Below are 12,968 nucleotides of genomic sequence, written 5' to 3'. Positions count from 1 at the left end.
GTTAGGTCACTAATGTTTTTGTCAATTATCTGGTTGTTGGAGTTGACAGTACTATCATTTGTAAATATGAATAAAGCTGAATAAGGCTACTGGTACTTTTAAAGAAAAAATTCATATAGATTTTGTTGAAGTTAAGGACCTGTCTTATGCATAGGTACGCTCTCTATACATAATACAGTATTTTACAAAACATGATCTATGGAATAAACATGGTTAGAGAGCTCTTCACTGGCACAGCATGTGAAGATCATGTGCATACATTAAGTAACTTTTATGGTGTGGTGCCTTACTGTGAAACGTCTCAATTAGAATGTGAGATTCTTGAGGACAAGAATCATGTGTCTGCCTTTCTGTCTTTTCATAGTACTTGGCACACAGCAAGTGCATAATAAGTCCTTGTGATTGACTGCCTGCCTACAGAGAGTGGAGGTCTATATAGGAAATCTCTTACCAAAAGATCTAAAGATGTTACATGGAGCTAAGTCAAGAAATGGTGAACCTCATTAAAATGCAACTAATGTCAATTCATCCAACTACCACTTTGCCAATCTGTTACCAATGACACTTCGTAAATCATGCGAATGTAATTTTAAATGATAGTTCTTTGTATAGATTACATGTGTATTATATAACTATATATAGCATAGTTCTAAATTCCCGTCATAAAACATTTGGAAATGTGAATGAGAAACTGAAACACCACAAATTATATACAGTTGGAATACTGGTGTGACATTTAGAAATGTAGGCATAAATGAGATAATTTCTATTGCCCAATGACAAATCCGTTTCTAGTTGGTCGTTACTAACAATGTAATATCACAGTATAGTATCACATTAATTAGAATATGAGTGAAAAGAAATCAAAACAGTAGAGTCACATCTGACATTCAAGCAATGCAAGTCCATTTTTAGTGGACTTCTGGAAAACAGAAGAATGCCAGAGAGTTACACAGAATTTGGAAATATGGATGGGAATGTGAATACAAATACATGTAGTCATCTGAAGGTAAAATGATAAATGGAGCTAGGTCATCTAGAAAATCATTTATCTCATAAATGGAAAGGGCAGAGAGGAGATATAGGTACATATGTCATACGTGTATGTTAGTCAGCAGGACTTCACATTACACATTCAAAAATGCGCGGAAGTTGATGAATGATTTGAATGTTCGATTCCTTAAAATATAATCTATATTTTAACAACTTCATCACAAATACATATATCAGTGACTGCTGAAAAACCTGTGTGTAATACAAAAGATAGGAAGCGTGGTATAGTGGATAGAGAGCCGGCCTCTAAGTCTAGAGAACTGAGTTCAAATCCTGCTTCTGACACATCATGCCTAATGTGACTCTGGACAACCTCTAGAATTTGCTACTTCCTAATACAGCCCATTCTACTTTGGGACAGCTCTTACTGTTGTTCTATAGATTAAGGACATGTCTGCTTCTCTATAACTTCCCACTCTCTGCCCCGCATCTGCTTTCTGGAGATGACCAGAAGTTTAATCCCTGTTCCACATGATAACTCTCTGAACACTTGAAAATGGCTATTAGCTTTCCCCTAAATCTTAGCTACTCTAGGCTAAACAGTTTCTTCAACTGTTCCTTATTTGGAATGGTGTCCAGCATTCTCAACATGCTGATCACCCTTTTCTGGACAAGCTCATCAACACTCATCCAAATGTAGTTGCCATAACAGGACATAGCATTCCACTGTGTCACACCACACAGTTGTACGTCTTCTGCATTCTTGACACAATATCTATTCATGCAGCAAAATCCTTATTGATAAACTAATGTGAAACAAATCAAGACAGATATTAAATATTAATTTTCATTGTGAAGTATGTTCTACTGAACCAGAAACTTTGGGACACATTTGACCAGCTATAGAATGTACCCATTCTATGGCTGGCAGTACAGGTTACTGAGAGTGCTTGTATTTTAAATAAAAGTGTTCATTACCATCTTGACAGCTCCACCTTTCCCACGATTTTTCGCCAATGTTATTACTCGTACATTGTCATTTCCATATTTTTGGCAATAATTAAGAGCAATCTGTTAAGTACATAAAAGTAATAAAAAATTAATTTGGGTTGCCAAATGGTTTAAAAACTATAATTAAATCCTGTACATGATCACCATTCCCTCCTTCTGGATACTCTCTTCTTGTAGCTTTCATGATACTGCCTTCTCGTTTCAGTTCCTCACTATGGGACTGTCCCTTTCAGCCTTCTTTACAGTTCATCATCTAGATCCTTCTCAAGAGTGGTGATTCCTCAAAGGGATGTTCAGATCTTTTCCTACATTTCCTCCCCTGGTGATCTCACCCTTAAATTAAAAAAAAAAGTCCTTTCTTGATCCTATCATCCCTTTAAGCTATGGTCATATCTCTCTTATATCTTTCTCAGGCAAACTCCAAGAAGAAGCTGGCCACATTTATTGCCTCCATTTTCTTATTTCCTGCTCATTTTTGCAATTTGACTTCTGACCTTAATGCAACAGAAATGACTCTTTTAAGGTTCTTAATATTTCTTAATCGCAAAATCTCACTGCCTTTTCTTAGAACTCAGTTTTCTGGATCTCTCGATAGCATCTGATAATGTTGATTACCCCCCTTCTCCTAATACAGGATTCTTAACCCTTGTTTTTGTGTGTTATGTCATAACCCCACTGGTTAACTGTGAAACCTACACACCCCTTCTCAAAATGCTTTTAAAGGTATAAAGTAAAATATACAAGATTACAAAGGAAATCAATGATAGTGAAACAGTTATTAAAATATTTCCCCCAAAGTTCATGGACTCCAGGTTAAGAACTATTGTCCTAGAGGTTTTTTTCTGCCTGGCATTTCAAGACACTGCTTTTTCCTGGTCCTCCTCCTACCTGCCTGACCCCTACCCTTTTTTGTTTCCTTAGAGGAATCATTATCCATGTATCACACTCCACTTGTGGTTGTGCCACAAAACTGTTCTGGGCTCTCTCCTCTCCTTAATTTTTACTTTCTTAGTGATTTCATCACCATGGGTTCTCTCATGAGTTCAACTATCTCTTTACAGACGATTCTTAATCTTGTCCCCACATTACAGTATCATCCCTAACTGCTCATTGGCTTTGTTCTAAAACCCACCCCTCTTCGTACTTCCTGACTTCTTCTGAGGTCACTGCCATGCATATGACAACCCAAGTTTACAGCCTTGGAGTCCCCTTTGACTCTTGCCTCCTCTTCATTTGTTGCATCCAGTAGCCAAGTCTTGTTGATTCTAATTTCACAATGTATCTTCTATCTATCCTCTTCTCTTCATGTACCCAGCCACCAATGTGGATTTGGTACTCATCACCTACTGCCCAGAGAACTGAAATAGTTTCCTAACTGGTCTTCCTGAATAGTCTTTTTTCTTTTTAATCCGTCCTCCATCCTTCCTCCAAGTTGATACTCCTAAGGCACAGGTCTGACTATGTCCCTCCCCAATTCAAGAAGCTCCTGTGGTTCCATCTAGCCTCTAGGACAGAATGTAAACTCCTGTGATGGGCTTTTAAGGCCCTTCACAATCTGCCTTCAGCCTATCTTTCCAAGAAAAAAAATGCATATTATTTTCCTTCACCTTGCAGGCTGGTTTGGCCTTAGACACTTACTCAGTGACCCTGGGCAAGTCACTTAACCTCTGATTGTCTCAGTTTCATCAACTGTAAAATGGGGATAAAAATAGCATCAACTTTCCAGGGCTGTTGCGAGGATAAAATGAGATGATATCTGTAAAGCACTTAGTGCAGTATCTAGTACATAGTAGCCATATAAATGCTAGATATTATTACGCCTAATGTCACATTTTTCTTAGATCAAGCACCACAAAGCTGCTTCTTTACCTGTGAAGTCTGGTCTTTACTTCCATCATCAACCACGATCACTTCATATGTGAATGAAGGATCTTGTTTCTTCAAAAAACAAAAATTGAACATACAATTTAGCATAATTGCCCCTAGAAGAAATCCTAGTAAGAGTTTAAAAATAATTTTATTTAATAAATGTAGGATGATCCCTTTAAATTAAACTAAAAGTATCTTTATAAGAATAATGATACACACATACATAGTACCAAGATAAAAACAAGAAGGAAGAGGCAGCTAGGCAAGGAGACAGAGGAGTGATTGCTGACTAGCTGTCTCTTCTGTCTATGCTAGGCAGTGAAGCAACTGAATTTTTGGTTTTCCTCAATGTGTTTAAATTTATACAAATAATACATTCCTTCTGAATATAATATTACATTTCAAGTCACGAAACACATGGATATTCTTGGAGGAATGCTCTAATAGCTGCTTAAGTGATTTTAAAGAAAATGAAGGAAAAAACTAAAGAATTATTTAAGGGAAAACACTTTCTTCTCAAAATCTATACTTGAAGGGAAAATACAAGGACATGAAAAGCGCCTTTGGAATTAAATCAATTTACTGACTTAATTTAAGTAACGCTGTTTTCTTAAAATCTGTAAATGTTAAAAGAGCACAGTGGTGCCATATTACTTCAATTAAATAACACACATGTCAACTATATTATTTAAATTCAAGTTGGGTGGCAGCATGGAATGCTGCCTTTGAAGCAAAAAAAACCTAGGTTCAAGCTCTGCCTTTGACACTTATTGGCTGTGTGACTCTAGACAAGTCACTTAACTCTGAGTTGTCTAGGTAACTCTTTGAGGCTTGGTGTTGCAGAGAAAGTGCTGACCTTCATGCACAGAAAGAGTTTCCTCATCTGTGAGTTCCCTATTCCAAGGAATCACAGGTCCCATCCTTAACCCTGTAGCTAAATCCAAGTTACAAAACTACTGAACATATATTAAGGATAACTTTTTTTTGCACAAGAAGTGTTAAGCGAGAAGATTAAATACAAAACTTTACCACCACTCAGGAAATACATATACAAGAAATATATTCTTATATGCTATCTACTTTACATGTCTCTCAACAGGATTCCAGTCTGTCAGTAGGTGCTAATGAAATAATAACTCATAAGTTTAACTTTTAGCTCAATAATCTATGGTAACACTTCAAGTATGTTATTCATTAGGTAAAACTTTACCACAATCATATGGACCCTATTTTTCACTAGGGAAGTGCCAAATTACTGGCTCTAAGCATTTGATTTGGGTAAGAGGAGTAAGAATACAGATTTTAGCTGGAAGAGACTTCAGGGGCCATCTCGGCCAATCTATCCAGTTTACAGATATATAGAATGATGTTGGCTGGAAGAGGAGGTTATCAGTAAAGCCACCCTTCTTCCCCTAAAAAAACTCTCCTCTACATATTAAAGCTCACATGTCTTAACCCAAATGATATTCAAATACAAGTAGCCCCATAATAATTCAGCTTATTAATTAATGGTAGCTAGAAGGTGTAGTACTTGGGGATGAGAAGGATCAGGAGAGGTTACAAAGAAGAAATTCTGAAGGATATACTTTACAATTTCAATTAGAGGTATAGAGAATCATCTACATGCTGGTTTTGTCATGGTGCCCAAGGAAGCATTCTGTGCACAAGAATGGGATCTTGCATATCCCAAAGAGATCAAACAAATGGGAAAAGGACCCACATGTACAAAAATATTCATAGCAGCTCTTTTTGTGGTGGCAAAGAATTGGAAATTGAGAGGATGCCCACCAATTGAGGAATGGCTGAGCAAGTTGTGGTACATGAATGTAAAGGAATACTATTGTGCTATAAGAAATGATGAACAGGCTGACTTCAGAAAAACCTGGAAAGACTTATATGATCTGATGCTGAGTGAAGTGAGCAGAACCAAGAGGACTTTGTACACAATAACAGCCATGTTATGCAATGACTAAGATTGTTAAACTGAACCCTTCTCAGCATTACGAGGATCTAAAGCATTTCCAGAGGCCTCGGGATGGCAAATGCTGTCCCCATCCAAAGAAAGAACTATGGAAGTCGAATCGCTACACTTATTTTTACCTTTTGTTGAGTTTTGTTTTATCTTTCTGATGGTTCCTCCTATTGGTTTTAATTTTTACTTACAACTTCACTAATGTGAAAATATGTTTAATGGGTATGTAAATGTAAAGCCTATATCAAATTGTGCGCCGTCTTGGGGAGGGTGGGGGGGAGAAAATTTTTCAACTCAAAAGCATATGGAAGTGATTGTTGATAAATCAAAATAAATTAATAAAATTAAAAAAAAAGAATGGGATCTTGCTTCCTTTCCAGGGACTGTTACTTGGGACAAATTTAGCTTCTGACCCTAAAGTCATAAAGAATATCTTTACTCCAATGAGTTTTTTAAATTAATTAAAAGACCTTATGTTTTGAATGAGAAAATATTTTACCTGTCTCATCTCTAGATAACCCAGAGCTTCATCCATCATCAGAGGCACTGAAAAAAAATAAGTAGTTAAATATTCCTTCCCAAAATTATTTACTAAGTCAATAAGTCAGCAATAGATTTATGTATGTTTTTAATACAACTAATAATATCTAGTACGTGCTATGCTGGAGTCTCACAAATAAATTGGAACATGAGCTGTCATAATTTAACCTGCTTGCAAAGGAGGATCTTACAAGAACTCATTAACAAACTTGCTACTAGGGAAAAATCTGCCTTCTGCTAGTGCATATGCTATAGGCACTGAGAGAAGTAAGAAGTCGTCCAATAACTGAGTCGTACTAAACGATCTTCACTCAAATGAAATATATCTTAAATAATCATTAGAAAATGCTGTTCTCCTTAGACCACAAAAAATTCTTGATTTAGTAGAATATAAACTTCTTCAAGTCAAGAATCATTTTATTTTTGCCTCAGTATCCCAGAATCTATCAAAGTGCTTTGCATATAACAGGCACTTAATGTTTGTAAAATTTTTGAAAAGAATTACTTTAAACTATAAAATCTTTACAAAGTGTCCCACTTTACCAAATTGTCAGTGTGTATACAGAATTCTACTCCCTTCTCTATGCCTATTTCTCTATCCTTGCCTTTGATTTATATACGACTCATCTGGCAAGGATAAAGCAAATAAAAAGTAGATTATCAGAAATTTACTCGGGGTCAAGTTAATGCTTCTTTCATCAGCTGCAATCAGTTTGTGGTTCAGCTGAGGCGTTCTCAGTTTGTTAGTCAGCACAGACTATCAGTAAGATAATACGTGCGAACTTCATAAAGACATTCTTTTTATATTCCTTAATAGATGCCCTATTTAATGTCAGCCATAGAATCAAAGCAGTAGATCTAAAGAAAACAAATGATCATTCCTCACAATACAACTCTAAATACAATGTTAATGAATTGGTTCACAAACATACATTCAGGTTTTTTCAATGTGTTGATCAGTTATACTGATTTTCTCCTCTTTTTATCTCTTTTAAAATAGTACTATTTGTTGTATAGGATGGCTCTTTGGGAGGTGGGCTGATACCAGGAGAAAACGTGGTGATGTAAAAAAAAAAAGCATCCATAAAAACACATTTTTAAAAAACGAATTTATTAATAGCTATCCTTGTTTGTGGGTATCAAACTATTATCTATAGGCATATTTTTATCCTACTAATTTCTACATGTTCTATACATGAGCCCATGTTAATATGATCTTTCTAGATAGTTAAAAAAAACCCTAGAAAAAAAAATTAGGCATCTATATAATTTTCTTTACAATCACATTAACTAACAAGCACTAACTATGTGTTCCTAAGTACTAGGCATGCAAAAACAAAAGTGAAATAGCTCCTTCCCCTAAGGAGCTTATTTGCTATAGGGGGAAATGACATTTCTGTGTATAAGTAGACACAAAATGATACACAGTAATTTTGAGGAGGAAGGGAGTAGCAGCTAGTAGGACCAGGAAGTTTTGAAGGAAATTAGGGTTCTAAGAGGTAAAAGTGAGGAGAAATGCAGTAAGTGAGAAACACAAAATAGTCAGACTGACTGGAACAGAGTTTGGGAAGGGGAATAACATATAATGCAGTTAGAAAGGTAGTTTAGGACAAAGGGCCAAAGAGGAATTCATATTTGATACTAAGGGCATCAAATATGAATCAAAAAGGAAATCACTGGCATTTATTGAGTAGAAGGGGGACATGATCAGATTTGAGCTCTGGAAAATCACTTGGTAGTGGTGTGAAGGATAGACTGGAGAGGGGAGACCTGGGATAGATGCCCAATTATGAAGCTACTGCAACAGCCCAGGTAAGAGGTGACTGAGGGCTTGGAATAGGTGGTGTCCTTATGACTACAGGGGAGGTGGACGTTGTGGAGGAAGAAACAAGGTATAGCAACTGATGAGAAATGTGGGTTTGGAAGCAGACTAAAGCTTCTTCCTTTAGCTCCCTTTAGAAATTATGAAAACATTTAAAAATTATCTTAGTCTTTGGACTAATCTAAAAGAGAAGTCTTTTTTTTTTTGGCTAGGCAATGGGGTTAAGTGACTTGCCTAGGGTCATACAGCTAGTAAGTATTATGTGTCTGAGACTGGATTTGAACTCAGGTCCTCCTGAATCCAGGGCCACTGCTCTACCCACTGCATCACCCAGCTGTCCCGAGAAGTCTTTTTTTAAAAATTGATTTTGAAATGATTGTCTCCTTTCTGAAATAATTAGGATGGTGATCTGATAAGGGCAAAGGGCTCTTGACCAGACTGGGGTAATGATCCACCTAAGAAAGCGAAATTTCGGCAGAGCCAAGATGGTGGAATAAAAGCAGTGATTTGCTGGAGCTCTCCTCCACACCCCTCCAAATACCTGTAAAAAATGGCTCTAAACCAATTCTAAAGCAGCAGAACCCATAAAATGAAAGAGTGATTTCCAGCCCAAGACAACCTGGATGGTTGATCAGAAAGGTATATCCCACCATCAGACCATGGGAGGGGTGGGGGTGGTGGGGAGGGAAGGAATGCAGTTCGGCGTGAGCATGTAGGCAAACCAGGCCTCAGTGAACCTGGAACAGGCCTCAGAGGACTGAATCTCAGGCAGCTGTGGCGGTTTCCAGACTTCTCAACCCACAAATGCCAAAGACAACTTAGAAGGTCAGTGGGAAAAGTCTGTGACTGCAGCGAGAGAGAGAAGTGCAGTCGCAGCCCCAGTCCCCAAGCTTGGCCCTGGGGCGGGAGCTGCTTTAAGAGATTCCCGCCCAAAGATTGAGGGGGAATCAAGTGGCTGATCAGAGGGGGATTCCAGGGATCTCTTTGCTGGTGCTGAGGCAGGATTCTCTTGCTTTGCCCATGCTTGGATCTGGGTCACAGTTCTGGGTGGTTGTCGTGGGGCAAGGAGGAGCGCTTGTAGTGGCGATGGAGAAGAACTCTTCCTCACAGTTCCAAGGCAGAAAACAGTGCTTGTGGTCACTCATAGACCAGAGCACAGACCAGGAAAGGAGTAACACCTCGCCCTTAATCATACCACCTTGGAAGAACTGAAAATTTACAGTATGTCTGAAAACAGCTGTACAAAACCCCTGAAGCTTGGGACAGTACATTCTCTACACTGGAAATAGATTTCTACCTTAACAAAGAGTTTATAACTCATGTAACTGGCTGGGATCACGAGCAAGTAGCACAAAAAGAGTCAGACCATGGAATCTTACTTTGGTGACAAAGATCAAAACATACAACCAGAAAAAGACAACAAAATCAAAGCTCCTACATCCAAAGCCTCCAAGAAAAATATGAATTGGTCCCAGGCCATAGAGGAGCTCAAAAAAGATTTTGAGAAGCAAGTAAGAGAAGTAGAGGAAAAACTGGGAAAGAGAAATGAGAGTGATGCAAGAAAATCACAAAAAACAAGTCAACAGCTTGCTAAAGGAGATCCAAAAAAATACTGAAGAAAATAACACCTTAAAAAATAGCCTAACCCAAACGGCAAAAGAGGTCCAAAAAGCCAATGAGGAGAAGAATGCCTTAAAAAGCAAAACTGGCCAAGTGGAAAAGGAAGTCCAAAAGCTTACTGAAGAAAATACTTCCTTAAAAATTAGAATGGAGCAAATGGAAGCTAATGACTCTATGAGAAATCAAGACACTGTAAAATCCAAAAGAATGAAAAAATAGAAAACAATGTGAAATATCTCACTGGAAAAACAATTGACCTGAAAAACAGATCCAGGAGAGACAATTTTAAAATTACTGGACTATCTGAAAGCCACGATCAAAAAAAAAGAGCCTAGACATCATCTTTCAAGAAATTATCAAGGAAAACTGATATTTTAGATATTTTAGAACCAGAGAGCAAAATAGAAATTGAAAGAATCCACTGATCACCTCTTAAAAGAGATCCCCAAAGGAAAACTCCTAGGAATATTGTAACCAAATTCCAGAGTTCCCAGGTCAAGGAGAAAATATTGCAAGCAGCCATTCAAGTATTGTGGAAACACAATCAGGATAACACAAGATTTAGCAGCTTCTACATTAAGGGATCGAAGGGCTTGGAATAGGATATTCCGGAGGTTAAAGGAGCTAGGATTAAAACCAAGAATCATCTACACAGCAAAACTGAGTATAATCCTTCAGGGGAAAAAAATGGACATTCCGTGAAATAGAGGACTTTCAAGCATTCTTGATAAAAAGACAAGAGGTGAATAGAAAATTTGACTTTCAGATACAAGACTCAAGAGAAACATGAAGAGGTAAACAAGAAAGAGAAATCATAAGAGCCTTATTAAAGTTGAACTGTTTACATTCCTGCATGGAAAGATGATATTTGTAACTCATGAGTCCTTTGTCAGTATTAGAGTAGTTGGAGGGAAAAAATTATATATATGTATAGATAAATAGATAGATAGATAGGTGAGTTGAAGATGAAGGGGTGATATCTGGAGAATAAAATTAAGGGGTGAGACAGGATTACACTGGGAAGAAGAGAAAGGGAGAGGTAGAATGGGGTAAATTATCTCACATAATTCAGAAAAGAAAAGGCTTTTATAGTGGAGGGGAAGTGGGGGAAGGTGAGAAGGAATAGATGAATCTTATTCTCATCGTATTTGGCTTAAGGAAAGAATAACATACACACTTAATTGGGTATGGACATCTATCTTACCCTACAGGAAGATGGGGGGGAGGGGACAAGAGAGCAGGGGGATGATAGAGGGGAGGGCAGACTGAGGCAGGGGGTAAACAGAAGCAAACACTCCTAAGGAGGGACAGGGTCAAAAGAGAGAACAGAATAAATGGTGGGTGGGATAGGATTAAGGGAAATATAGTTAGTTTTTCATAACATGACTACTATGGAAGTGTTTTGTATGACTCCACACACATGTGCAACCTGTATCAAGTTGCCTGCCTTCTCAATGAGGGTGGGTGGGGAGGGAGGAAGGAAGAAACTTTGGAACCCAAAGTTTTAAAAACAAATGTTAAAAAAATTTTTTCACATGCAACTAGGAAATAAGATATACAAGAAATGGGGTACAGAAATCTGCCCTACAGGAAAACTGAAGGGAAAGGGGATAAGAGAAGGGCAGGGGGGGAGATAGAAAGGAGGGCAGGTTAGGGGAAGCGGTATTCAGAATGCATGCCATCTTGGGGTGGGGAGGAGGGACGAGATGAGGAGAAAATCTGGAACTCAAAATCTTGTGGAAGTGAATGTTGAAAACTAAAAATAAATTAATTTTAAAAAAGGATAAAAAAGAAAGCAAAGTTTCTTTTAAAATGCAAGTCAGTCAAAAATATTTATTAAAAACCTATTGTGTAAGGCACTGAGCTAAATGCTAAGGATACAAGAAGCAAAAGACCATTTCTGACCTTAAGGAACTCACAATCTAATGGAAGAGATAACATACAAACAAGTTATACACAGGATAAATAGGAAATAATTAAGAGAGAGAAGGCACTAGAATTAAGAGGAGTTGGGAAAGGCTTCCTTAGAAGATGGGAAGTACCTCTTGATTCATTTTGAAAATCCTTGAAAAGAGTGGTCAAAAATGGATTGAACGGTTTTGGGAAAACAATTATTCAAGGTATTCCAAAAGTTAGTGACTCCAAATCAAACAAAATCTTAAGTGACTTTTACCTTGAACACTGTGGAAACCTATCTATTGTCAGGGACTGCTAGAAAGGCAAATCTGAAATGCCTAGGAGTAAAAAATTTCATAATCAGAGTGACTCTGTCAGCCTTTGATACTTTCTAAGCAGAAAATCTTAGATGAGAATAAGTAAGATTAATTAAAAAAAAAAGTTTCTTTCAGGCTTGTGCCTAAAACACAGGATTTTATTCTACATGGGGTAAGGGGGGGGGAGGGGAGAAGGGGAAAGGAGCCAAAAATAATACCAAGTTTGTAAACTTAGATGATGACTTAGGGAAGTTCTGAAGAGGGATGGGGTTGGGGCTTCTCCTTCTGATTGGCTGGCTCTTCTCAGAATCTTTGGTTTAAAGGGGCAAGCACAGGCCCAGGTCAACCATGTCTTCATATCTCTCCATACACTGCCGATTCCTCTTGACAGGACTTTCTCTACCACGCTTCCGCCTGAGTGTCTTCACAACTCTCAGCCTTTTGGCTTGCTTTTATGTGTTGTCTTCCTCCCCAATAGAATGTAAGCTCGTTGAGGACAGAGACAGTCTTTCTGCTTGCATTTGTATTCCCAGTGCTCATAGTGCCTGACATACAGGAGGCGCTTAATAAATGCTTGTTGACTTGACATGTAAGTATAGTCAGAATAAATAAAAAGCAGTTAGGCAGAGACAAACCTAGCAAGTGGGGAGCCTTGATCTGTGTGTCCTGAAGGAAATGAGGGGTTCTAGAGTGGAGGTGAGGGGAAATTGTATTCCAGACACGAAGGACAGCCAATGCAAAGGCTCTGAGATAGAAGGTAGGGCTCTGTTTGTAAAGAACAGAGAGCAGGCTAATTTTATTACACTGTAGTACATGGGAAGGTTGGAAACACAGGCCTTAAAAGTCAAACAGAAGAGTGTATATTTGGTCCTGGAGGTAGCAGGGAACCACTGAAGTTGACTGAGTAGGAAGTGACATAGTCAGATCT

At 38.0% G+C, this 12,968-nt stretch overlaps 1 protein-coding gene across 1 annotated transcript in view; it reads right to left on the bottom strand.

The window, feature by feature from the left end:
• ALG5 (ALG5 dolichyl-phosphate beta-glucosyltransferase) overlaps positions 1-12,968 on the bottom strand; it is a 53,431-nt gene that overhangs the window by 31,336 nt on the left and 9,127 nt on the right. The window contains exons 3-5 of the mRNA XM_020967802.2: positions 6,345-6,391; positions 3,874-3,942; positions 1,972-2,064 (exon numbers count right to left, since the gene is read on the bottom strand). Coding sequence (XP_020823461.1) covers positions 1,972-2,064; positions 3,874-3,942; positions 6,345-6,391 — 209 coding nt within the window. The remainder of the gene's footprint in view (positions 1-1,971; positions 2,065-3,873; positions 3,943-6,344; positions 6,392-12,968) is intronic.

The sequence above is a fragment of the Phascolarctos cinereus genome, unplaced genomic scaffold, assembly GCF_003287225.1.
Source record: "Phascolarctos cinereus isolate Bilbo 61053 unplaced genomic scaffold, phaCin_HiC Scaffold_726;HRSCAF=1367, whole genome shotgun sequence".
Lineage (NCBI taxonomy): Eukaryota > Metazoa > Chordata > Mammalia > Diprotodontia > Phascolarctidae > Phascolarctos > Phascolarctos cinereus.
This window is presented reverse-complemented; position numbering and strand designations above follow the sequence as displayed.